Source organism: Lacerta agilis, chromosome 3 (genome assembly GCF_009819535.1).
Source record: "Lacerta agilis isolate rLacAgi1 chromosome 3, rLacAgi1.pri, whole genome shotgun sequence".
Classification (NCBI taxonomy): domain Eukaryota; kingdom Metazoa; phylum Chordata; class Lepidosauria; order Squamata; family Lacertidae; genus Lacerta; species Lacerta agilis.
Genome location: NC_046314.1, coordinates 61,467,915 through 61,495,809, shown reverse-complemented (window position 1 = coordinate 61,495,809; position 27,895 = coordinate 61,467,915). Strand labels below are relative to the sequence as shown.

The 27,895-nt window shown below is 39.6% G+C and overlaps 1 protein-coding gene across 1 annotated transcript in view; it reads left to right on the top strand.

Moving 5' to 3' along the window:
• The window catches only part of SHPRH (SNF2 histone linker PHD RING helicase), a 39,708-nt gene extending 13,233 nt beyond the window's left edge, over positions 1–26,475 (top strand). The window contains 21 exon segments of the mRNA XM_033143944.1: positions 1,538–1,701; positions 1,791–2,047; positions 5,141–5,262; positions 6,525–6,545; positions 6,548–6,612; positions 8,569–8,661; positions 10,600–10,650; positions 10,652–10,708; positions 12,427–12,569; positions 13,317–13,490; positions 13,789–13,851; positions 14,183–14,408; positions 18,101–18,244; positions 18,484–18,585; positions 19,997–20,068; positions 20,964–21,152; positions 22,051–22,143; positions 22,446–22,532; positions 23,844–24,022; positions 24,502–24,582; positions 26,073–26,475. Coding sequence (XP_032999835.1) covers positions 1,538–1,701; positions 1,791–2,047; positions 5,141–5,262; positions 6,525–6,545; positions 6,548–6,612; positions 8,569–8,661; positions 10,600–10,650; positions 10,652–10,708; positions 12,427–12,569; positions 13,317–13,490; positions 13,789–13,851; positions 14,183–14,408; positions 18,101–18,244; positions 18,484–18,585; positions 19,997–20,068; positions 20,964–21,152; positions 22,051–22,143; positions 22,446–22,532; positions 23,844–24,022; positions 24,502–24,582; positions 26,073–26,169 — 2,480 coding nt within the window. The 3' untranslated portion in view covers positions 26,170–26,475.
• The last annotated feature ends 1,420 nt before the right edge of the window (positions 26,476–27,895 follow it).

The following is a 27,895-nucleotide window of genomic DNA, read 5'->3' as shown; positions in this document are numbered from 1 at the left end:
AAAAATCCAGAATATTTGTGTCCTGGCTATCCAACAGCATATTGTTCAAGACAGCTAATAATAAAAGAGAATCCATCAAGTGCAAACTAAAGCATTTTTAAAATGCTTTAAAACACACCAAAGAAAAAAGCAGCACAAAACAGTACTAAACAGTACAAGTAGGCCTTCTCTTATGTTCCCACCAAATGTACCTATGACATTGGTGAGATACAGACAGTAACCTCATTTGCAGATCTTAATGCCCAGGCAAGTTTGTATTGGAGCAGGCAGTCCTTCAGATACACTGATGCCACAACATTTAGGACTTTTAATGGTCAAAAGCAGCCCTACTTTGATTTGGGCTTGGAAACTAATTTGAAAGCAATTCAGTTGTTGTGATCAGAGTCACACGCTCCTCATCAGCTACTCCAGTTAGCAGTCTGGCTGGCTGCAGCATTTTGGAGCAACTGCAATAGTCCAAATGTACGTAGAGCCCAGCATCCTATTTTCACAGTAGCCAACCAGATGCCTATAGAATGCCCACAAGCAGGACATGAGCACATCAGCAGTTTCTCCACTTGTGTTCCCTAGAAACTGTTATTCAGAGGCATACTGCCTCTAGTACTAGAGGTACATGGCAGGTAGTCATTTATAACTTTATATTCCATGAGTTTAACCCTGTTTTTAAGACTCCATCTTGTGGTAGTAAATTCCAGAGTTAAGTTGGGTGCTGTATGAAGAAATGCTACCTTTTGTTTCTTCTGACTAGGGCATGTGTTACCATGGCCAAATCCGTATCGCAAGTAAAGGATGTAGTTGACATACTAGCAAAAGCTATGCAAACATAGTTCCAGCAACAACCTGTTGCCTGTGTATCCAGTTTCCAGGATTGCTCCCCAAGTGTGAACTTCATTATCAAGGGAAGTGGGACCTTCTCTAAAACAGAATGAACTCCACCTTTTTGATCTACAGTATTATAGATCTCCAGCTGTTTTGGGACTACAATTCCCATGATCCCTGACCACTGGTCCTGTTAGCTAGGGATGATGGGAGTTGTAGTCCTAAAACAGCTGGAGACCCAAGTTTGGCCAACACTGAATTGATTATGAGCGCCTAATAATTGCATTTACAATTGGCATCTATTCATTTTTCATAATAAACTTAAGAAACGGCAACAACAAAAATATTTTTTTAAGCACTGGAAAATTTTCTACCCTCTATCATTGCCTCCATGCAGTAATCCTTGTTCAGGAAAGCCTCCTAAGAATTAGGAGGAAGCTGGAAACTGTCCTTCCATGAACTTCCATATAAAGTTTACATTTGTGATTGAAGCCCAGATTTTGAAAAATGTCAGTGCTTTGAAATTGCTGATGGACTCTGTGTGATACTTATAAGGGGATTTTAAGCTTTCACAGAGATTTGATTGTATACACAGCACCCAAGTTCCATCTCTCCTCCCCAAACTTGTCAGGCTTAGCTAACTTGAATTGTGTATAAGCTTTGTTTTTTTTTAAAGTATTTCTTGCATGCAGTTAAATGTGCTGTTCCTTTATCATAGATTTATATGGATTAGTACTGTTCCTTGGAGCTGATCCTTACTGGGTCAAATATTGGTGGGATCAGCTTCTGTATCGACCATACTGCAGGAAAAACACACATCCTCTCTACAACTTCATAGCCAAGATAATGTGGAGGTCAGCAAAGAAGGACGTGATTGACCAAGTAAACACACAAGTTCTAAGAATATGTTCATAGACAACATTTTCACCTAATATTTGAGTTACTCATTTGTCATTTCATTTTATAATTAGATTCAGATCCCTGCTCAGACAGAAGATACACACTGGCTCTATTTTTCTCCTGTGGAGAGACACTTTTATCATCGCCAACATGAGGTCTGCTGCCAGGATGCTCTGGCAAAACTCAGGAAGATTTCTGATTGGTCCCTCAAACTTAGCAGCTTGGATCGGAGGACAGTTGCTTCCATTCTGTACCCTTTGTTGCGCTTGAGGCAGGCCTGCTGTCACCCACAAGCTGTACGTGGAGAATTCCTGCCACTGCAGAAAAGGTTAATTACATTTATTCTTAAAGTGACTGTAGACCTCTCATAATTATGGGACTCTTATACTGATGTACATGGGTCAGTGGGACTTATTTCTGGGTAGACCTACAATATTGAAATGTAAAGGTTGGGCTTTTTCTGTAGTTACTCTAAAGTCGGTTGGTGAGTAAAATTCACCAGTTTGGTATATGAAAGAGAAAGCTATTTGTTATTTGTTTGGACTTCATATTCCAGGCAGTGACTCTAGAAATAGCAGAGTACTTGTGAAGTTGAATAAGTATAAGACAGTGTTTGAAAATACTCTGTATATTCTGCATACAGAGCAAGATATACATACATGTGTGCAACCTGCTGTGGTCTTGTTACCTCACCTGATGGAACATTAAAGATAGTTATTGAAGTTCAAATTTAAGATAATATGCAAAACTGAGATCCCACTCCATGTTTTTAATCATTGTGACTTGCATCAACAAAGTGCAAGTGAGGTTGTAGTGGGAAGGGGAAATTAGTGGAAAGTGAGGAAGGAAGCAGAGGTGCCCTTTGCTTGCAAAAGAGCAGCTTTTGATCCAAGGCTATGAATATAAAGATATCAAATCTTTTAATTTTAATTATCTTTACTTTAACTGATAGTATTCTGAGGCAACTAGTTGAGCAAAGAAATAAATAGATCTAAACTATGCAGATAGGTTTAGCCTAACTGTAGTTGGGATCCATTGACCTGTTGGGTCTTTGCTCTTGACTCAAAACTATTCATTTACCATAAATCCAACAGTGCTGAATAATCTTTCACTGCGCACACCACCAATTGAAATTCATATTTTGATCTGCAACCAATAAGTAATAGTTGTTATTGTTGTTCAGTCGTTCAGTCGTGTCCGACTCTTCGTGACCCCATGGACCAGAGCACGCCAGGCACGCCTATCCTTCACTGCCTCTCGCAGTTTGGCCAAACTCATGTTAGTAGCTTCGAGAACACTGTCCAACCATCTCATCCTCTGTCGTCCCCTTCTCCTTGTGCCCTCCATCTTTCCCAACATCAGGGTCTTTTCCAGGGAGTCTTCTCTTCTCATGAGGTGGCCAAAGTACTGGAGCCTCAACTTCAGGATCTGTCCTTCTAGTGAGCACTCAGGGCTGATTTCTTTGAGAATGGATAGGTTTGATCTTCTTGCAGTCTGGATCTACTTGTACTTGTCCTCCGCTCTTCCCCAGTAGCATGTTGGACGCCTTCCGACCTGAGGGGCTCATCTTCCAGCGTCATATCTTTTATATGCCTGTTGTCTTTGTCCATGGAGGTTTCTTGGCAGGGATACTGGAGTGGCTTGCCAGTTCCTTCTCCAGGTGGATCACGTTTGGTCCAAACTCTCCACTATGACCTGTCCATCTTGACCTGTCCATAGCTTCCCTGAGTAATTCAAGCCCCTTCGCCACAACAAGGCAGTGATCCATGAAGGGGATAAGTAATAGTACTGATTGATTAATCCTTTTCAACTCTGCAGATTACATGTTTCTGTACTCTGCTGTGAGAAGAAATAGCATAGCAGTATGACAACTGATGTTGACTATACATACTCTCACAGTTCTAGAAATATAATACTAGCTTGCATTGGGAGCAGAACATTGCCACTAACTCTTTAGCGTTTAAGTTGATGCAGCAAGTTCAGGAAATGTGTCAGTGAAATAAAGCAGCTTTAATTTTAACTGAACTGTTTATCTGTCCTAGCAACCTATATTCAGTGGAATATTCATGGGTAGCAGCAACATAGCCACTTCAGTAAAGGAGGAGTACAGTAACAAAACAAGTAGCTCCCATAAAAAGGATTGCAGAAAAGGACCTGTTTCTAAGCTCTTTTTGTCTGAGAGCAATAGTCCATTTTTTACAACAAATGATTGAAATTACATGTTGGTATCCTTTTACTTCTGTGTCCATGACATAGTGCTAGGGCTTCTGAATAATAGAAACAATGAACCCATCATCTCTATCAGGTTAGCAAGCTAGTTCACTGTTGCTTTTCTATCCTGTTCTCTGTGAAGCTGGGTTGTCTTTTATCTACATAATGGCATGGACCAGTCTCAGGTTTCTTTGCCTGTTGTTAAATATATATACTTTTCCTCAGAGCTTGTCTTTTAGAAATCAGCATTTATTTTTTATTTTACAATTTGAATCTGACAGTGAACAATGGCTACTTTCTCTGTTTCTCCCACTCTGGTTCTGTATTGTGCCTGGGGAATGTGAACATGAGAGTGCTGTTGCGCTCACATCCTGTTTGTGGACTTCATAGATAATCTGGCTGGCTCGGTGAGAATAGAATGCGAGACTAGATAGCCTTTGCTCTGGTCCAGATGGGCTCCTCTGATATTCTTAGAACAATCTGCTTCTCTGTTAGGGTGCCTCCACCTGGAAGCCTTCTGCAGGTTTCTGTTCCTTCTCATTCCACTTTCATCAGATTATGAGATAGCAGTGTACTGTCCACAGCATTAAAAACATTTTTTAAAAAAAGTTGAGTTGAACGTTGTCACCATCAACAAGCCCAGACTGGAATGTTTTTAAAGTGTTTCTCCCTTTTCCATGGGTCAGCTTAGCAGGTCCAGTGGAGAGTTTGGGCTGTGTGTCAAATAATGAAGTTTATTTGGCTTGGCCAATGGTATCATGAGACCGTGAGCAGCATGGACTGGGGGGAAAGAAGGAGACCCTTCTACTGGGTACAATCCCAACTGCAGTTACTTCTCCCCCTCTCCTGCTGCTTAACATACTCCTGTAGGCTAGCAGTGCCATTCCACTATTCATTGTGTCACTAAGGTCATGTCACTTGGTCATGTCAAGTCTGTCATTATAGTCTCTCACCACACTTTTGCATATAATGTGGGATTACAAGGCATCTAGGCAAGGATTGTATCCTTACTTCCTTATTTTTTTTCTGTATATGGAATATATTTAGTAAAAATATTAAAGCAGTAGAACAGCATCATTTTTTAATTATACCAGTTGCTAGCTCTTTCAGTTTATTATTGTAAATAAAAAGTACATTCTTGAAAAGGTGGACTTGTGACCTCTGATGTATATTGAATGCCTGCACTTCATGCTTTGGGTCTCTGTTCCAGCACAATGACAATGGAGGAGCTTCTAACATCACTACAGAAAAAATGTCGAACAGAATGTGAGGAAGTCCATAGGCAACTGGTGTGTGCTTTGAATGGATTAGCTGGTATTCATATTATTAAAGGTAAAATTGGCTCAAAATAGTTTGGTGCAGTTCTTATGAGTGCTGTAGCCCATGTTGAAGTTAATTGCAAAGATATTTTATTTATATTTATATATATAGTGTGTGTGTGTGTGTGTGTGTGTGTGTGTGTGTGTTCTTTACTATTTGGTTAATTCAGACTAAATCCAAAGGGCTGATTTGTTTTGCCTCAGTTTCCTCTAAGTAAAATATAAGCCTCTGTATCTAGCCACTTACTAACTATGAATATCCCTTGGCTCTGAGCACCAAACTAAATTGGACAACCTGTGGAATCTGTTTGTTGTTTCTTAAATAGTTAAATACCAGGCAAGGTGTTTAGGCATTTCTTTAGTAGAGTTACTGGTAGATCCTAAAGGAAAATGTGTATGTTCAAGATACTCAAGAAATGACATTTGTACTAGCTGCAAGCAAAGCTGTAGAATTGTAAGCCTGTGGAAAGTTAGGAGGTGTAAGTTGCTGCTTTTTCAGTTTTATAAATATTACTTCAAGATGGACTTGGTACACCAAGATGCAGGAAGAGAAATTTAATCAGAAATGAAGATGGCACTTGAGGAAATACTTGCATGCCTTTTTAAAGCAGTCAGCAAAGAGGAGGGCAGTTTTACAGGCCCACTCAAAAGTCTGGTGAGCCAGCACTGAATCACACAAATCAGCATCAGCATAAGAAGTACTTGAATCTAATAGGGAATAGTGACTATATACAGCTTTATTTTATATCTCATTCTTTTCTCAAAAAATATTTTTTACAACATTTAAAAAATATGCTAACTTTATCAGTGGCTGCATACACAATTTGACACTTTTGATCTTAATACTACAACAGGTTTGCTGGTTTGTCTCTGTCAAGCTTCCATATGTAAATAGCCAAACAATTTAATATACGGTAATGCTTTACAGTGAGGTTTCTAAGTGTTGTAAATAGGGAATTATTTCTGTTTGGGAACAGACATAGAAAGTGTCTGTGTCTTCCATTTCCAGGGTAGGGAGAGGGTTCCCATTGCTTCTACTTCCCTGGAATGAACAATCACAGTGGTAGTAGTAGAATTCTGTGTTTAGCTTTGTTTCACAGTTGGAAATTTATTCTCCAACTCCTGTTCAGTTATAATTTGTTATGCAGCATAGATGTCTCTAATTAAAGTGCTTACTAAGAAATCCTGATGGCATTGTGTGTACAGTTGTAGGTAATTAGACATTTGAAAGATAGAAATCCCAATACTCCAGTCTGAAATATGCTAATTTTTCAGGTGAATATGCATTGGCAGCAGATAGTATAGAGAGGTGCTGCGTTCCTCTGAGGAGCACAAAGAGAAGCTCAAAACAGATTCATTGCAAGTAGGTGCTAATCTCTGAAGGCACTCTTTAAACTAGTACAGAAATTTTGTGGAACTTTTTTTTTGCCTTTTCTTGGCTTTTATGTCTGTTCATGAACTAAAGATTGATCATCTGATCAGCCATCAAGTACCAACCTCTTTTGCCAAGAGAGACCTGGTAAGGTTGTCAGCTTTCAAAAATCATCATTATCAGCAGGCATATATTCTGATATTTAGGAGGCAGCTTATATTTTGCATCAGTTTAATTCAATCTATCCACAAAGAGGAAAACTAATTCCTCTGTTTGAATATGTTACAGCCAGCTTCACATATGAATAGGCAGGTGCTAGGCAAGCATTGGGTTGCAACTAGTGCGTAGACTGCCAGTAAAAACCATGATTTCTTCACAAGGATCTCATAATTGTTAACCACCCTGGAAGTATGGAAGACCAGATATAAATATTTTGAACAGTAATACTCAATCTTGGTACCAGATGAGCAATGTAACAGTGAGGTAGGCCTTTCAGCTGGTGATAGTGTTTTTTTAAAGCATCACTATGGAATACCTGTGGGCACCTATAGTTCTATAATGTACGAGAGTCAGTTATTACACTATTACAGGAGTAGAGAAAAGGACCTGGCCAATGGACCAAGTTTAACAGTGGACAGAGATGCCCACCAACCAAACACCTATTTCCAAATGTTTTTGACCCTACTTGCCCACATAGATTTTGCAGAGAGCTTTTCAAAGTACTATACAAGATGTGACACTCAGCTGTGTTTTTAATCCTTCGAAGGCTACTTGCAAAGCACTATCTTGCTGGGTGTTTTGCAAGGGGCTTCATAAGATTCCCCAGCCAGCCTGGACTGTGGTCATGGATGAAGAGAGTTAGAGTTCAGAAACATCTGGTGCACCATGTTAATTGCTACAGGCAACTCCCCATTACGTGTGCACTATTTGCGCACGGCCATGCACACACGCGGTGCCAGGATCCCAGAAGTTGATCTCGGAAAATGGATAGAGCCCTGGAGAGTCCCTCCTGGCTTGCGATGAGACTCTCCCCAGAGCCAAAGAGGACATCCTTTCCAGGCTTTGGGAGGGTTTCGTTGCAAGCCAAAGGCGCAGTGGGGTTTTGCTGAGGGCTCCTGCCTAACAGCTGACGTGTGGGGTAGAGAGCAGCCGCGGCTGCTGGCCGCTGCTGCCATTGCTTCCCCACCCATCATCTGTGTAAGCTACGGTGTCCCTCCAGCTCATTCATGTGAGCCTGAGGGACAGTGTGACTCCATTGAATGGGCCCAGCTGATTTCCCCCGTACATCAGCTGTTTGAGCTCCACTTTCCCTCTGGCTTGTGGGAGCTGAGGGGCAATGGAGCTGGGTTGAGCTGCTCAGCTGACACATGGGAAAGGTTTCCAGCACGTCATCTGAGGCAGCCTCAATAGCCTCTGACTCATCCAGAGAACCTCTCCAGAGCCCAGGTCTCCACACGAGCTGGAGGGACATCGGGGCTCCCTTAGCTGATGCGTGGGGAAGTGGTGGTGGTTGCTGTGCTACCCAGTGCATCAGCTGTTAGTCAGGGAGGCTAACCAACCTCAGCAAAGCCCTGTTGCTCCTCCAGCTCATGAGGAGACTCTCCCAGAACCAGAAGAGGCCCTCTTTGAGCTCTGTGGCGGGTCTCCTTGAGAGTCAGGAGGACTCTCCAGGGTGCTCCCCATTTTACGCAATTTCGCATATGCATGCGGGGGTTCGGGATATAACCCCCACATAAATGGGGAGTCACCTGTACTGTTCTTTTCTGTATAACGTGAATAAGTATAGTGCCATAACTTTGAGATGTGGGTAGAAGATTATTTAGTTCTATGTGGTAATGTATTCATGTTTCTGTGGGGATTTTACTGCCAATTTAAACTGCTTATTGCTCGTAATTGTCACAGTATGTCAAACTTAATCACTGCTGCCTTGTATATTGACAAACGCAGAGACTTCATTCTACGCACAACCTGATGGAGCTTCTGGCAGGAAAGCATCCTGGGATATCACCCACTTTGCGTGATAGCAGGCTTCAAGAAGAGGTGATTGTACCCTTTGTTCACTTCAGTGTGGTTAGGAATACTTCCTGCAAAAGAATTTATAAAGAATGTAATTTGTTACAGGATAGCTCTGAGGCCTCTTACAGAAATGCTTACAATCCTAAGGTCAGATGTAAGGAAAGTTCCATGTTTGCCACATCTTTCCAGATGCAGCTGTAGTGCACTTCAAGGTCACAACTGTCAGTAACAAGCTGCAAGAACAAATGAATAGTTTCCTTATGGAGACTGCTGTGCTTAACTTCTTCATATCCTTATCCTGGGTATTCTTGTAGAGTTAATAGGCCCTGAGGTTTATCAGGGCCTGGATAAATGTTTGGCTGGGATAACTGAAGCTGAAAACCTAGCAAGGCAAGAATGAAATACCAATAGATCAGATGTTTTGAAGCTGACCAAGTAACTTTCACAGATGATCAAAACAAGGATGTGACATTTAATGAAGAACTGTAGAATTGGAACACAGAGTGGGAATTAGTGGCAATAGTTGTAGCATTATATTTGAATAAGAATTAAGAGGGATAACAAGCAAATCAATTTGGACAGAAAACAATGGTTTGAAGGCAAGATTGCATAAAATACACTATAAAAATGATGGCATCCACTCAGGAGGCTGGTAATTTTCGTCTTGCTTAGTGAGACTGTTCTACTTTCAGTTGATTGCTGATAGGAGAAGAGCCAGCTAGGCAAAACCTTCAAACCCTGGCAAGATCTTTCTTTTATCTTTTGCTAGCTACTACAGTTGCCTGAGTAATGTTTCAGGTTATACAAAGGAGTATTATTTATTCATAAATGGCATATATATATATATATATATATATTATATATATATATATATATATATATCCAAGCATGTACAGATAAAAAGTGGCAAAAAAACAATTAAAAATAAATATGCATAAGATAATCATTTTAAAAAAGATAAAATCAAAAAAACTTTAAAACAGATGTTTCTTGATAGGCTTGCTAAAATGGGAGAGTTTTCAGCATGTGTTTTAAAACAATGTTGTAATGGTGCCTTCTTAATGTCAGTAGCCAGGGAATTCCAGGGCACATACCACACATAGAAAAACTCATCACAAATGTGCAACAGGCTTATGGGACTGCAAAAGTTGTGGTTCTGCATATCAAAGTGATTGAATAGGCACATGTGGGGCAAGGTGAATTTCTTAAGTAAACTGGTCTCAAGGAGTTAAGAGTTTTATATACCTTAATATCAGTTTATTCTTCTGATGCCATTAAAACATCTAATGCTTAATATATACTAACACTAACAAGGTGATAGACAGGATCTCTGCCCAGAGTTGAAATTCACAATGTTAAAGGTAATTATCCAGATAAGTGTTATGGACAAAGTAATATTTCATTGTTGTCCAGAACTGGTAAGTTACGTTTGTGTTGATAATATTCAAACAAACTTGTGATATTCCAGATAAATGTGAATATCCTTTCTATTTAGAAAAGCTGTGTAAGTTTCTCTATGTTCTAGGGATAAGGGCAGTCCTTACTGAAACATGGCTTTTTTATATTCCCTATGGTTGGTTGGTCTTACGTACTATGGGTTGCCCATAGAATCATAGAATTGTAGAGTTGGAAGAGACCCCGAGGGTCATCTAGTCCACCCCCCTGTGATGCAGGAATCTCAACATAAATGTCTCTTGAGTCCTTCTGTAGATTTTGTTGTAGGTAGCAGCTGTGTTCATATGTGATTCTAGCTTGGTATAGCAATTATGTTGTGGCCTTTCTGGAGAGTGAAAGTAATTTAAAATGGCCTAACACTCTTCTAAAAAAATGTAGTATTCTCTATTTCATCTACATTCACTGGTAATAATGTATCAACTATAAGTAACAATGTTGTAAGTATTTCAGTGTTTGGTGTCTTTCTCTCGAATACCTAGCTAATTGCATTTATCATTTAAAAAACAGTGTGAGCAACTCCGTCAACATTATATGAGTAAATCGAATGCAGAAGTTTCCTGAAGCCCACCAGGCTTTGCAACCAGTGCTACAGACAATCCATGAACTCCAGAAGAAAGTAAGGATTTAGTAATATTTTTGACTTGCTTTTTGATGATATGTGAGATACGTGGGAGCTTATAAATCTCTAAAAATTTGTCCATTAAAAGATTCCCTACTGCAACAAGCTTGATCAGAAATGGAGTTGTAGAAAACTGACCTTCAGTGGTTATATCCAGTGCTGCAGTTTCCATTCATGCACACAGACTTCCACAGTGCATGTGGATTTCTACCCATATAACAGGCTCTCTGTTGTTCTCCTACTTCCTGCAGCCCCACTTGTGCCCTCAAAAGTCTGCTCCAGAGCATATTTTGGGGGTGCAGGGAGGGAGGAGAGGAAGGAAAAGTCCTGTTACGTGAATTAAAATGTGCATGCCAGTTTTAGATGCAACCAATGCATTGTTTTTCCACAGAGTTTCTACGGAATAATGTATGTTCATGTTTCCCTCTGCCTCAGTCCTGTCCGTAAACATTTAAGATGCATGAATTGACCTGTGAATATACAAGTTAACAGCTTCAATACATGCAAATGTTATAAAAACCTGGGAACTGCCAAAATAAAATAGATAAAGCAAATTTTCTTGTATCACGGATTTTTTCTGTTCCTCCGAGGAGCTCATTCCATCTTCGGCTAATTTACTTCACACTTGACAATGGATAAAAGAGCATGATTGGCTGAAGCTCGTGGCTGATCCTTCTGAGTCTAGTCTGACACTCTGTTTGCTGCTGCACTCTACGAGACATTGTGCGCTGGGATGATAATGAACACTGATGGCTATGTTCAGGCATAACACTGTGATGTGAATGAGCCTGGGGCTTGCACACAATTCCCCTACTGCCTTGGCATGGCCGCAAGGAGTTCAGAAGGTTTCACTTCCCTTTTCGCTTATGCCTGGCATTTTGTTTCATTCAAACTGACAAGTTGCTAGTTTAAAAGAAGCCAGCTCATTCCTCCTGTTTGCATTGGGAGAGTAGGAGTTTCTGAGGCTTACCTATGCTCATTCACAACACTCTAAACCAAGGTTTATTTTAACATCCAAATGCATCCACTTTGACTTCCTCAATGAATCACATTTGCATTTGTTTCTTCAAATGTAAGTTGAGCAATCGCTTATACCAGGTGTGGAACAGCATGATCAAGGGTAGTGTCATTTCTGTAATCCTTAAACAAATGGTGTTTCACTTGGAGATGCTGTGTTTCTCTAAAACTAATAAAAAGCAGTTCTTCAGATGAGACTTGCATTTCTTTCTAAGAAGCAAAATAACTTTAAGGCAAGAATATGTCAGTTTTTAACATGTAGCTCCTCAAGGAAGATCTTAGAAAATAATTCACTACAATAGGCCTTTCCCTTTTAAGCCTCATTTTGGGGTGTAACATATGAAGAAAAGGGGGAAGTACTCATGTCATTAAAGAGTTATGCCCACCTAATTGCACTGTTTCAAATATTCCTCATTTATTTTTCATTGTTAAATCTAGCTACTGATTTGTCTCTCTCTGTCTTAAACGCTACAAAAGATAAGTAAACAAAGTAGCAGAAAATACTTAAACAATTGTATATATTTAAAAATCAGTTTTGAAGTTATCTAAGATGACTGCAGTGTGTCAAAATTTACCTGGGGAAAAGTTGCTGGTCTTGTATTTAGTCACAAGGAAGTGTGTTTTTTCTCAGGCACAGCTTTCTATCACACAAGATATGGCACATGTATTTATGGGCCTATTTTCTGTCCTACACCTAGATGCGCTCCAATTCACCTTGGTGGTTGGATGTGATCCAGTCAGCAATACAATATGCTATTGATGAGGAGCTTGTTCAACGGGTGCAAAATGATCTTACTAGCAACTACAAACAACAAACTAACAAACTTTCTATGGCAGACAAGTAAGTCAGCAACTACAAAGTAATGATCCTTATCATAGTTCTCAAGTTTTACTCAGTTTGTGACCGCTCATACACCATGCCCCAGGCACTGCTTGCTTGAAACCATCTGGGCTATTATTTAAAATTTGAAAATGCTTCAAACGATGTATCCAAATACAACATTTGTTTTTAAAAATGTAAGTCTTCTGTTTCCCTTTATGTTGATTTAAATCTTAGTTGTGCATTAGGTGTATTCTTATGTTTGAGATAATAGTCTATGGATTCATTCATCTCTTTAGCAATTATTTTTGCTCTGGAGCGTAACATTTTTTTTAAAAAATTTACAACATTTGCTCTTAAAGCACCATTTTCTAATAATAAGTAGAATTGTATGTATATTTTAAAAATCAGCTTGGTCACTGGCAATTGTTCTCCCACTGTGCGTGTCAGATTGCTTTAAAGTATATATTGGTGTATGCTGTTCATTGAATTGCCTTTTCAGAAAATTGTATTTGTCTTGTATAGGCACATTACCTCACTTAATAGGCTACTCACAGAGATAGCTCTGCATTCTGCCAAAAGTCAAAAGCAGAAATGGTTTGCAAGCTGTTAGCCACATAGCTAGTTCTGATTGTTCCCCTGATAAAAATTTGAAGTAAGATTTGCATCCTCATATCGTTCAGCCAGAAGAAGCTGCATACAGTATATGGGCCGTGAGTCAATCCAGTGATTTCAAAATAAAGTTTTGATTTTTCCTGTTTTTGCTAGATTCCGTGACTGCAGAGGCCTTCAGTACCTGCTCACAACTCAAATGGAAGAAGTGAAGAAATTCCAGAAACGTGTGAGAGAGGCTGTGAAAAAACTGGAGGGCCCTCCTTCCAAAGAGGTTATCGAGGCTGCCACTATCTGCCATTTGCGCCCTGTGAGGTTGCCCCTAAACAAGTAGGTGTGAAAACACCTACACCTCTGTCACTGAGATTCCAATTAGCATTTCTCCTAATAATGAGACACATATCCCACAACTGAAGTGAAGCAATCAAGTGTGTGCATGGATCCTGTTGAGTTTTTAAAACCTAAATATATTTTTCTGATTTTCATGTTACGTTTCTTATTAGTCATCTCAGTGGGGTTTGTTTCTGAATCTTTTTATTAATTGAAAGAATACTGCTACCAAACTTTGGAAAATTAAATTGTTTATTGATCTTCTAAATGCTTCTCTTTGTAATATCTTGTATTCCAGCTGTGTCTTCTGTAAGGCCGATGAATTGTTCACAGAATATGAGTCAAAGCTCTTCTCCCATACGTAAGTGATTTTCTCCCTTTTTGTGCACTTGTGATGAAAGCAAACTTCTTTCATAGATCAGAAAGCAGTTTCTGCTGTGACCTTCTGTATCGTTTCTGGATAGAAACAAAGTTCCTTCTCTTTGAGAGCTGCTCCACCTCTTGGGAGTGTGAATCTCAGGTGAATTATGTTCTCTTTCACTGTGTTCTTGTAAGGAGAATTGGTATTAGTTTTTAAATAAGGTCACTATATCAAGCACTGTAGCGTTTGTTTGCCTGTTATCTTTGATTTTATTAAGATTCATACGAAGTTCAGATATGATGGCTACTCTAATTCTTCTACATTATTTAAGTGTAAAGGGACAGATGGCAATCTTTGAAGAAATGATAGAAGATGAAGACGGTCTGGTTGATGACCGCTTACCTACCACAAGCAGAGGTCTCTGGGCAGCAAGTGAAACTGAGCGCTCTTTGAAAGCTATACTGTCTTTTGCCAAAGCTCATCGAATAGATGCCAAGGCAATTGAAGAGGGAAGCATCTTCTTGGAACTTTTTGAAGCATGGAAAAAGGAATATAAGGTACAAGAAGAAGAAACTCATGGTGAAAAGTTCAGAACACTAAGGAGCATTTTGAATTGGTTGGTTGATAGGCATATAGACAACTCATGCATAACCAGTCGTAGCAATTGATTTATTTGTAAACCTCCTTTCCACAAAAACATGCTTAAAGCTGCTTACAAGAATTATAATGCCAGGAGTCATAAAACAGCAATATTATAACGCTGGCGCTGTGGTCTAAACCACTGATCCTCTTGGGCTGGCTGATCAGAAGGTTGGTGGTTCAAATCTGTGGCGGGGTGAGCTCCCGTTGCTCGTCCCAGCTTCTCCCACCTAGCAGTTCCAAAGCATACCATCCAGGGGGTCCTTTTACCTTTACCTTTTACCTAACAGATAATCATTTCATACAATGATAATTCAATAAAGAATAAGGATCATAATAATACATAGCACATACAACCACAACATTTCATATGTGTGGTCAGTATGTAAATTCTTATTGCTGTGTTAGGCAATTGTCACAGACCACCATGACCCCTTGCATTTCATAATCTTTTGACTTCACTGTTCACAGTAGTTTTCCTTTGGGTGGAGATGCACATAATGTAAATGGTCTCATTGGGCAAATATGTAACCAAATATGTTGGGTAACATATACTCAAAAGGTTCTGCTCTGATTAATGAAAGGGTATGCCACAATAAAATGGTTAATGTGCCACAGAGCTCTTTGTTATAGATGTTCCCAAAGCAGTTTTCTCTAAACTAAAGGGCTCATTTTGAAATGCCATTCCCAGCTCTTCATTGCTCATGTCTCAACTCTTAAGTGCAGGAATGGAGGCTTTGTCATAGAGGCAGTCAAATTACTGGTGCTAATCAGCCATTTGTGACATTAATGTCCTTCTAGTGTTGCAAGTGGGGAACAAATTGTCTCTTCACATACGGTTGCTTTGAGGACACATATGGAAACCTGTTACCAGTGACAAAAGGCTGTGCATTTGTATCTTCCATCTGTCCAGTATTAATAAACTTTCTATTGGCTATGTAGTCTTTGCAGTACTGTACCTGGTAACTCTACCAAGGCCTCGTGTTCTGTGCTGCATGGCTAGCAGCATTTAAAAACTGAAAATGATTCCTATGAAGGCATTTTTAAGTGATATAGTTTCTTTTTTTTTTTTTAACAGAATTTATTGACATTTTAATAATATAACACAAACCCAACCCCACACCTACAAATACCAAAACAAATACATATACACATAATGTCAGGATTCTTCTTACTTATCTATATACTTTACAAAAAAAAAAAAAATTCTAGTTCTGAATCTTGACGTTTGACTTCCCCCGCCTATACACCTTCGATTTTAAATCAATATACCATTTTCTTAACAACTTTTCTCCTATAAAAATTTAACTTTACTTAAAAGAAAAAACACCATTGTCTTAATCTTTGCATTATAACCTAAATCTTAACCAAGTATTCTTATAGCTAAACTTATTTCTTCTATCCTTTATCATGCTGCTTATAACTTAAAATTCAATATCTCCTTACTTATTTAAATAAACTTGTGATTAACAGACTTCACACTCGATTTCGGATACCATGGCAGACCATTCAGATTATACATTTGAGGCTTCAACCCACTCCCCCTCTGTCCATTGTCCTTTTCTGTCTTTCTCCACAGCCAAGTCCCTCATGTCTTCCTCTGAGTGTCCACAGATCCAGGCAGCGTCCACATCAAACCCCAGCATCGAGCCTCAGGGCGTTCCACATCTCCATTCTGGGCGATTCTTTTGCTCCTTCTTCTTGTAGAAATCTTAATTCCATGTCTCTGCCCCCGAGCTGCCACCTCGGGGTCTGGATATTGTAAATTTTCCTGTTTCAGGTTCCTTTTCCATTCGCCCAGCCATTTCCGACCATCCTCCAAGCGCCCCTCCCAGCTCTTTGCCAAGGCTTGATTCCATTGTGTAGAACTTTTGAAAAGCCTCCTCTGTGGAAAGTACATCCTTTTTATGAATAATTCCACTCAAGACCTGTAGTTTCCGATTAAGCAATTCCATCTGCAAAATAGTGAGCATTTCCTCATCCTTAAATCAGAGCTCGATGCCAGTGCGATCACAAAGTCCAGCATTTTGAGAGAGAGGGTGAGTATCAGATTTCAGTTCCTGTCTCTTTCCTTCCTTTGTCTCAATTTTTCCCACGACAAACCAAGTCGCCGCCATTTCTCCGAAGCCGGAGTATAAAGACCAAAACTTCAAACGGAGATATGTTTTCCCCCAATTAACCCCCGAAGGGAGATCTCAACAGACTCAGTTTTCAAATTCCAAGTACTTTCTGTAATTGTTGTAGCAGCAGTCACTTAAAGGGTTAATCTCTTTCACCCACTCGAAGGGAGGGAGGCGGGCTGCCTTTCTTCTTTCCCCCAGAGCATTCCAGGAATACAAAGAGTCAATCAATACTCACAGCTCTGGGTTCTTATCAGCTCCTTGATGACAGGTAGAACTTAGACGCTCATCACAGGCTTTGCCGCCGCATTTCCATCCCGGTTGGGGCATGTCCCCTATAGCCCGGCTCGTAGTCCCTTCCACCCCCACTCCCCCTTTACAGGGGGGCGAGGGGGAAGGGTTCGGAGCCACTAACGGGCACAGCCGGGGAGCACAGGGCACGGCAGCTCTTCCCGCCACCCCAACGGAGCCCAGCTATGCGGCTGCAGGGCTCCTGACCCCCGGGATGAAACTGGGTGCTTCGCAGCCGAAGCAACCACGACCACCCATAATGGCTGTCAGCCGCCGGAAGCCTAAGTTGTATAGTTCTTTATTCCTCAGACTATAGCTGTTGGCAAGAGAATGAATTGTAAACTAGGAAGCCGTAGGTTAAGTCTCATTTTAGGCAGAAATTAAGTAGGTTCGAATCCCCGTGACGGGGTGAGCTCCCCGTTGCTCGGCCCTGCTCCTGCCAACCTAGCAGTTCGAAAGCATGTCAAAGTGCAAGTAGATAAATAGGTATCCGCTCTGGCGGGAAGGTAAACGGCGTTTCCGTGCGCTGCTCTGGTTCGCCAGAAGTGGCTTAGTTCATGCTGGCCTCATGACCCGGCAAGCTGTACGCCGGCTCCCTGGCCAGTAAAGCAAGATGAGCGCTGCAACCCCAGAGTCGTCTCCAACTGGACCTAATGGTCAGGGGTCCCTTTACCTTTAAGTAGTCTTTAGGCAAGAGGTAGTGCCTCAGCATTGGATCCATAGCTGCAATTTGGGGATGATAATAATTACAGGCTTCCTTTCCTAGGTCATTGTAATGATATATACATGATATATGTGCCAAGAGTACTGTCCCTTTTAAAATGTTGACTTATATTTACTACGTTTCAAGTTATTTTGTGAAAGTGGGCTTTTTATTCTTTCTTTGGACCCTTTAAAAGCAATAACAACCAGGCATTGTGCATACTGAAGTATGCTTATTTTTGCAAAAATAGCTGGTTTTCCCACTCATAGCTAACACAGAATTTGTAGTTTACTGTAACTTTCCTTTTGTGTACCCTGTGTGGGTGGGTATGCATATGTTTTGCACTACAAAGTACAGTAATTTACAGTGCAAAGCTGTAATTTTCCATTATTTTTGTGTTTGTGTTATTTTGAAATCCTTAGTGCTGGGACACAGAATTATTTGTTAACCACAGCCTACCGTGTTGTTGCTGATTATCTTTTTATCTTCCCTTCAGCTGCTTCATGAATATTGGATGGTCCTCCGAGATCACGTGTCTGCCATTGATGAGCTTGCCATGGCTACGGAACGGTTTAGAGTGCGTCATCCAGAAGAGCCAAAACCCAACCACCCTGTTCTTCACATAATTGAGCCGCATGAGGTGACAAGATTACATTGTATCTGAAGAACAGTAGTGCTGCTTAAGCCACCATTCGGGACTGCTGCTTGTCACTAAACAGGACTTTAAAACCTCTGCCCTGCTGTTGGTTGAATGTTCTTTTTGTAGCATCTCTTCATTGTTTGGGACTATATATAACTTGCACACCAGGTTTATGTGTTTATTATATTATATCTAGAGATTGCCTTAATGATCACTGAAGGGTTACATTTCTTTTCTAGGTAGAACAAAATCGAGTGAAACTCCTGAACGACAAAGCAGTTGCCAAATCACAGCTTCAAAAGAAACTGGGCCAGCTCCTCTACCTCACAAATTTGGAAAAGGTAAGGTTGACTTGCACCATTTCCAAATTGCATTCACGTGGAACCCTCTATTACCTTGTAGATACGATTTTCTCTTTAATCTTCCCTCGTGTTGTTTGAATATCTAAAAGAAAGAAACTGAGTGAGTAGGGATTCCTAATTTGCATTGGCATTATCCTCAAATGGGTTCTTGGAGCCGAGACAAGAAAAGCTGTGCTGAGGTTCTGCAGATTTTACCTCATTCCTTCACGTATGTCCAGTGGATTTAAAGAATACAGACTCAAACTATGACTCCTTGAACAGCTGTAGATACTTATTGCAGATGTTAGTATAGCTATGCCAAGAAGCAGCATACCTTCCAGACTATTGCTTCATAGCTGTAAAAAAATATACAAATTGCTAACCTTCACATAACTGGGACTTTCTGCTGATTTGAATCATTGCAAACTGCTCTAATTAAGCAAAAGGAAAAATTTCATTCTTCCTTAAATGCCAGCTTTGTAATTTTTTGATCATGGTTATGAGAACTATGCAAGCCATTTTGTGCACAAAATGGATTCATTGCCTCTTTCTTATATACATGAACTTACCATACTACATAGCTAACTAATTCTCAGGGAAGTTTCAAATCCAGTTTGCAATACTGAAGCAGGCTATTGCCTAAAAAGACAGAAGTCCCACTGGGCTTGTACAAGCTCTTGGACACACCTAAAATTGTCTGGATTGTATTTTAAAATCATGACTCAGAATTACCCCCCTAGTTGTCCCTTGGAAGTTTTAATAGAGTTTTCCATAGAGTTGTTTGCATTCATCAGCTATAGTGCTTTAAACAATTCTTTTTAAACAATATCTCTCATAGAAATCCTAAAGCTGATCACCGAATCTCAGATAGCATTTTCTCTTTTAGTTTTGTAACTCCTGAAAAATATTGGCTTGAATCCAAATATGCCCTTGTGGTTACAGAAGGGCTGTTGACACACACACACACACACACACACAGAGAGAGAGAGAGAGAGAGAGAGAGAGAGAGAGAGAGAGCATAGCATGAGAAAGTAACCCCAATTCAGAAAAGATTTTGCACAAATTTATTAATGGAGTTGGTATGCTACAGCTTGTATTGTATGTTTCTCATACTGTAATGCAATCCCAAATACATTGTGGTACTGCACTGTAAGATGTCTTCCACAAGCTTGCACAAGAACACTTGGGATAGCACTAACACAAACATGAGTCTTTGAATCCAAGCTAATGCTTTTATTTTTCCAGGTATTGATTTATTTTTAACATACTTACAAACAGGTCCTGTATAATGAATTGCCAAACTTACCAAGCTTTAAAGTTTTTCCAGCTTCAAATCATTTGTAGTATTACTTTCAGTATTAATTTACTTCTACTCCCTCACCCAGAATGTTTTTCTTTAACACTTCCATAGTCTCAGGATAAAACAACTGGAGGAGTGAATCCAGAGCCATGTCCAATTTGTGCACGGCAACTGGGAAAACAGGTAAGAAGTTCACCTATGGATTTTTCTGTAGAGGATCTTAAGATTTCGTATTTTTAAAGTTAGTGCCAACCAAACTTCCCTGGGGAGAGCATTCCACAAACAGAGAACCACCACAGAAAAGGCCCATTCTTGTGTTTCCACCCTCTGGACATTTTTGGAAGAGACACCTGAAGGGCCCTTGATGTTGATGACAGGGTCCAGATTGGTTTCAGTTGTGTTTTTATGCTAGATTTGTAATTATATCCATTTCACTAACTCCTTGTTTTTTACCTTTCTTCTGACTTTATAATCAAAAGCTCCTTGTGTTGTCTCTCTCTGTGTATGTAGATAGATAGATAGATAGATGTAGATATAGATACAGTGGTACCTTAGTTATCAAACTTAATCCATTCCAGGAATCTGTTTGACTTCCAGAATGGTTCAAAAACCAAGGTGCGGCTTCCAATTGGCAGCAGGAGCTTCCTGCACTCAATTGGAAGCTGCATTGGATGTTTGGCTTCCAAAAAACGTTCGCAAACTAGAACACTCACTTCCGGGTTTGCAGCATTCAGGAGCTGATTTCTTCGGGAGCCAAGCCATTCAACAACCAAAGTACAACTGTATATAGATTTATAGATAGATATGAGAGATTTTTCTGATTACTCCAGAGATCAGTGTACAGTATGGGGTAGCAACATCACTACTGACTTCTTCCCTGATTCATGCCTTTAGAATCCTTAAGTAATGTGAACATATTAATTGCAACCAGCATTGTAGTTGGATTTCTTCATTGAACTTAAATTTGAATGTCAAAAATTTCAATTTTCTACTTAGTTCTAATGTATTGTCATGTTTCCATGTGAACTCCAACATCACATATGTCTTTGTACTTACTTGCTGTTATTTCTCCCTCTAGTGGGCAGTGTTGACATGTGGACATTGCTTCTGCAATGAGTGTATAGCTATTATTATAGAACAGTATAGTGTTGGCACCCGCAGAAGTTCAATCAAGTGTGCCATCTGCAGACAAACAACATCACATAAAGAAATCTCCTACGTCTTCACTGCAGAGGCAGCAAACCAAGAAGATGACATACCTGTGAAGGTAAACCGTCATACAGATGGGCACTTTTTATATTGATACAAGTTTCTAATCATCCTGTAAGAGTATTTACATTTTTATTACTTGGAAGAAAGTTTAGATGCCATGCTGACTGGCAACAAACCTAGATTTTTAGGAGGGAAACCAAATGACTAATTTTTAATGTTTTAGTATGTTTGAGTTTGAACTGAGTTTTCTGTAAACCAACCAAGGACTTCAAACATTCAACAAATGTTCTGAATAAATAAATAAATAAACCCCTGTGTTGCAACCAATAGTCAGTAATAACCAAGGCAACACAATGACCAATTACAATAATACAATATCACTATAAACTCTTAAACAATAATACAATATCACTATAAACTATAAACTCTAGTTCTTTAGATAGCAAAACATACTGATTAATCTGTTGATATTTATAGTGCTAAGCCCCAAATACCCTTCAACCATCAACCAGCCATTGGGCTAATTGGATTTCAATATACACACCCAATGCCTACACCAAAACCTTCTGACATCTGTAGTCATTAAAAGTTGTGGCCTCATTTAATCCCAATACTGCTGTCCTGTGTCTTATTTTGTGTTACTTTGCGTGTGCCCGCTTCACTCACACCTTGTGCTCCACTGCACCTCAGTCCGCAACTAATTACTTTTAATTTAAAAAAATAAATAAATCACATGGAGGAACTTCCATTTGAATAACATTTTTGCGAAATGCTTACAATGTTTATACCTAACTTTTAAAAATAGGATAGATTTCTTTATGGAAATCATTTATGGCAAATTTAACTGTATATATTTATGTAAACAAACATATCAACACAGTGTTACTGAATGACTTTAATGAGATGTGAACTATGTAAAGGAAACATAATCTTCAATTTCTTCTTTTTCAAAGGGAAGTCACTCCACCAAAGTGGAAGCTGTGGTCAGGACTCTAAAGAAAATCCAATTCAAAGATCCAGGGGCCAAATCCCTAGTTTTCTCAACGGTATGTCTAAAAGTTTTAAAAATTAAGATGTACCTGTACATTATTCAAAAGGTGGTATATAGCTAGATTGTTTATTTCATACATTTTGTTTACTGCTTGATTGTAAATGCACATACAGACCTCAAATCTGTTTGGATTGGGTGATTGTATAGCTAATGAAGATAATTTTAAGTTAAGATGAAATTAGGATACACGGGAAAGTGTATCTTCTGGTTCCCCCCCCCCCTATTTTAGATGCTGGATGCTCTAATAAGTACCATCTTGTTTGTAATGTGGAAATATCTTCCCTTTATATTTTATAGTGGCAAGATGTGCTCGATATCATTGCAAAAGCGCTATATGATAATAGCATGGAGTTTTCTCAAATCAATGGAATTAACAAATTTCAGGTATGTTTCTTCAACTGCTCTCTGATTGTAATTTAATCCTTTGCTTTGTCTTGAGAGTAACAATATGAGGATTTCAGAGGACAGACGTCTGCCGGAACATACTGGGACAGGATTCACCTAACAAGTCCCATTAGCAGAAGCCTTGCTCAAGGGTTTCTGCTTGCACAACGGAGCTTCTTCCTGTGCATCCCTTTCCCCCAAAATTGGCGGGGCGGGGTGGGGGATGGCAAATCCCCAGGACTAGGGGGTAGGGAGAACAGGGGAGATTGTTCTATCTGGCAAGCTGAAATTGTTCCATTTGGCAAGCTGAAATACTTGTGCTGAAGGCATGATCAGAAGACTGTGACATTGCATTTGAGCTGATAGCACATAGCACTTGCTTGGTGCAGAAATAAAAAGAATTAAACTGTCAGAGAGCAAGGCTAATTTTAGAGCTACTAGAAAGATAATGCCCACTCTCTGTTAATTGCAGCTAAGCAAGTCAAAATAACTCAGGAATGTGCATGTAAACCCCCCCCCCCAAAAAAACCCACACAAATTGTGTCTGGACTAAGCTCCATCTGAAAAGCCCCCTCATGCCCACCTAGCACCTTTAATTTCTGAGGTCTTCAGAAGGAAAGGAGGCAACAACCAGGCAACCCTCTATCATTCCTGTATACATCTGTAGCCATACTTCATGCCCAGGCACCCTTCCCACATACGTGTGCTCAAGTATAGTGCACACCTGATCTCTCTGTCTCAACACTCTCACATCACATCTAGCCTAAGACTGTTTATTGTGTTTTAATTATTTATAGTGATTTTAATTAGTCTTGTGTCTGCTTAGGGAGCCAATTTTGGTTTGTAATGTGGGATTAAAATTTGATCACCCATTGTTCATGTTCATCGCTGCTTTGAAGTTAACTGTGGCTAAGGGTTCCATTTCATTTCATGCAAGCCCTGAAACCCCCTTCTGACTAGCCATTACCTCTCAGATCCAAACAACTAAGTTTGTTCTTGGTATGAGCTTTCGTGTGCATGCACACTTCAATGTATCTGAAGAAGTGTGCATGCACACGAAAGCTCACACCAAGAACAAACTTAGTTGGTCTCTAAGGTGCTACTGGAAGGATTTTTTTATTTTTTATTTTGTTTTGACTATGGCAGACCAACACAGCTACCTACCTGTAACTCTCAGATCCACTCTGTCTTTGTAAAGAATTTAGGATTCGAGTGTCACTAGTCTATCACACTTCATAGCAACTGAATTTGTTCTTAAATATACAGGGAGCTGATGAAGTTTTGAATATTATTATTTATTTTGCCTTTCAGGAAAATCTATCTGCATTTAAGTATGATCCCAAGATCAACATATTGTTATTGCCTCTCCATACTGGCTCAAATGGATTGAATATTATTGAGGCAACACATGTCCTCCTAGTAGAACCTATCTTGAATCCAGCACATGAGCTACAGGCCATTGGCAGAGTGCATCGCATTGGGCAAACTAAGTAAGGATCAAAACTGTTGTGGGCTCACCTAACTTCCTCTTAATGCAGTGTATGGATAACCACTCTGATGTTTTCTACAATCAAGCGGTATATAAATTCTATGAAATAAATTAACTAAATAAATGCAGTGTTAGGATTTCACACAGTGTATGACAATAAATTGAGAGTAAGTGGCAGGTCAGTAGAAACGAAGTACCAGCAAGAACCAACCAATTGCCAATAAACTGATCTCATAATGACATTGGCTGGTCAACACATGTCAAAATTTCTGTAGCCAGTATTGTCCTAAAGCTACATTATAATTCTAGCATCTTCTGAAAAGTAAGTGGTTTAGTTTATAATACACACCACATGCTTGTTGTTGGAGCTATTATAGACTGAACAATAAAGACTGTTAAGACTATAATCCTATACTCCCTTTCTAGTAAGTGGAACAGCTTGTGCTGAATAGTCTTTTCTTTCCCCCAAAAAAATTTCAGGCCCACAATTGTTCATAGATTCTTAATCAAAGCAACAATTGAAGAAAGAATGCAGACAATGCTGAAAACTGTAGAAAGGAGGTAAGTAAAGCCTGTCTATACAATATTTCATTTTTCAAATTTGTATTCAGATTTGCAAGGGCAGCTACCCCAGACATAGAAACTGAAATCCTAGACACTTACTGCTATGTAAGGAAGTCCTAGTAGAAGAAGAAGAAGAAGAGTTTGGATTTGATATCCCGCTTTTCACTACCCGAAGGAGTCTCAAAGCGGCTAACATTCTCCTTTCCCTTCCTCCCCCACAACAAACACTCTGTGAGGTGAGTGGGGCTGAGAGACTTCAGAGAAGTGTGACTAGCCCAAGGTCACCCAGCAGCTGCATGTGGAGGAGTGGAGACGCGAACCCGGTTCCCCAGATAACGAGTCTGCCGCTCTTAACCACTACACCACACTGGCTGAGTGAACTCAGAAGCCAGAAAAAAATGCTAACAAAAATGTATTATGGTGCAAGAAGGGGAGGCATTATGCAAGTGATACTTCTGCAGTCACAAATGATTGCAAATTTCTACACAGTACTCACAAATGCAACAAGTGGGCTTGTTGCCCAAAGTATATTGCTTACCACAAGCAAAATAAAGCCCCTTGAAGTATTGTGGAAATCAAACCCCTACAGCAGAAGAGTTCCCCCAAGGATCAAACATTTGAATCCTAGGCGGTAAGTAACTGCATGCACACTTCAATATAAACTGATCATATGGAAATGGTTCTCTGGTTTGTCCTTCTGATTTGTAGATCTTTCATGTATGTAGAGAGCCCTAGAATCAAAACTAGTGATGTGGTTTGCCATTACATAGATTCAAACTTTACTCCTCATTGACATGGGGACATTTTTCCAAACAAAATTAAGACAGAGTGAATTTACTTTGAATTTTTGTATTGTCTGATATTCATTGTCTGATATTCATAGTGAGCCCAGATTGTCAGGTATCATGCAAAGCAGCGTGCACAAAAAGCAGCACAGGTTGTTAACAGGTGAAGAACTATCTACCTGTTCACCATTCACAAGTACAAATCGCCCTTTTCTGTAAGTCCGCTTTTACGATAATAGAGAAATCTAAGTTTGCTTCTGACCATCTTTTGTAGGTAACTTAGCATGTTGATAACAACTCTCATAAGGTTCTTTAAATACACAAAAGCTGTTTCAATAAAAGAAGACTTGCTTATAAAATTCTAGCAACTTTCACAACTTGAAAGACATAATTCTGTGAACCTTGATAATACAAAAATGACTAAAGCAAAACACTGGCTTAGAAAGAAAACAGTTCACAAAGCAGCTTGTCCTTGCAAACCTACTTTTGACTATTTTCTTCAGGTAAATAGACAGCTTAGTCCACCTTTAAAACCTAGTGCTGTGCTTTTGAGACTCTCCTTTTCAACCATGATCTTTGCAACATAAACCTCTTTAGTAGAGCTGCCTCTTGTATGTAATGAATGTAGATGTGAGCTACATTTCTCATTTTTTAAAATGTATTTTTCCCTTCTCCCCTCCCATGTTCCCCCATCCCCCAAAGCCACTCTAGTTCTTCCATGAAGCAGTCGGAGGCCTCTGTGTTAACAGTAGCTGATCTCGCAGACCTTTTCTCAGCAGAAACTGAAGAACTTGAATGAAGCAATGGATTTCATGTTCTTTTGAGACCAGAAGAGGGCCATAACCTAGTTTTCTAAGCAACACAACACAAATAGCTAACTGTTCAGAGCTTCCTGTAGAGGTCACCAAACACCCACCCTTATTAGGGTTCTATGAACTGATAAGTGTTTTTAACAGTTTCCACTAAGTTCTGTGGTTGTGGATTTCTTCAGCGCATTTCTGTTAAGAAGAAAACTTGCACTTTACACAAGCACTACATTAAGTATAGCTTTGCACTTCCAAAGAACATGAACACCCCAGTCCAGCTTTAGTTGTGTGATTTTTTTTTTTTAAAAAAAATGTATGACTAGTTGTGCCAGAAAACAGATGGGGATTCACATACCATTGAAAGCAAGGAGTATGGGTAGATAGTATCCATACCCAGATGTACATCTGAGATATCCCTGACATTCCTAAACCAACAAGAGACTTGTTTGCTCAAGGTGTTTGACTAGACATTGAGGAAAGAAAGCTTTGCATGGCAGAAAAGAGTGTGAAAATCTGGAGCAATTGTTTTGCCTTCATTTTTCCCCTAGAATTAATTACTAAAATAAGTTAGTGAGTAAGCAAATCTTTTTTCAGAAAGGGCTTCTAGCGGTGCTGACATATTATCATGCAAGTTTTACCAGTTAATCCTAGCTACTAATTTTTAGACACCACTTTGGCATTTGTAATCATTTTCTAGTTATTTATGACGTGATGATATGTTGTAGAAATCTGAAAAGCTGAGTATGTTTAGCCTGGAGAAGAGAAGGTTAAGGGGTGATATGATGGCCATGTTCAAATATATAAAAGGATGTCATACAGAGGAGGGAGAAAGGTTGTTTTCTGCTGCTCCAGAGAAGCGGACACGGGGCAATGGATTCAAACTACAAGAAAGAAGATTCCACCTAAACATTAGAAAGAACTTCCTGACAGTAAGAGCTGTTCGGCTGTGGAATTTGCTGCCAAGGAGTGTGATGGAGTCTCCTTCTTTAGAGGTCTTTAAGCGGAGTCTTGACAGCCATCTGTCAGGAATGCTTTGATGGTGTTTCCTGCTTGTCAGGGGGTTGGACTGGATGGCCCTTGTGGTCTCTTCCAACTCTATGATTCTATGAAAATATTTTGCTTGTTAATATTTAAACGTTTGCTGTTAATGTCTGCTCTTCTCTTGATAAATTATGTCTTTTGTATGATCTTTTGTCTTGAAATAATAGCTGAAAACATCTGTTTGATAGATTTTTAAACATTCTTACATTCTTGTTTAAAATTTGGATTCTTGTATCCTATTAAACTGGTAAAGCTTCCTCCTGTGTAGCTCACTTGATATCTATTAATCAGTTTAGCAGCTTATCAGAATTACATCACAGGGCAAGTATTAATGGTAACAGATGTGTATTCAACACTGAAAAATTAAATTGTTCAAACACTGAGATTCAATAAGAGCTTCTTGGAGAAGACAAATACTTGTATGGAATACTCCTTTTAAGAGGGACTTTTTCATAGTATGTCTTCACATGGGAATGCCTATTACAAGTAACATCGTCCTGGCTTGCTTGGGCCGTCACTTTCAAGTACACCTCTCAAATGGGTATTTTGCATACTCATCTTCCTGCAGCATCTGAGCTGTCATCAATCATAACTGTCTTTTGGAATGTATGGGGGTGTTTGTGTGTCCTTAATCTTTACTTATCGTTTGCTACCATGGAGGTCTCTTATTAAGCAGAA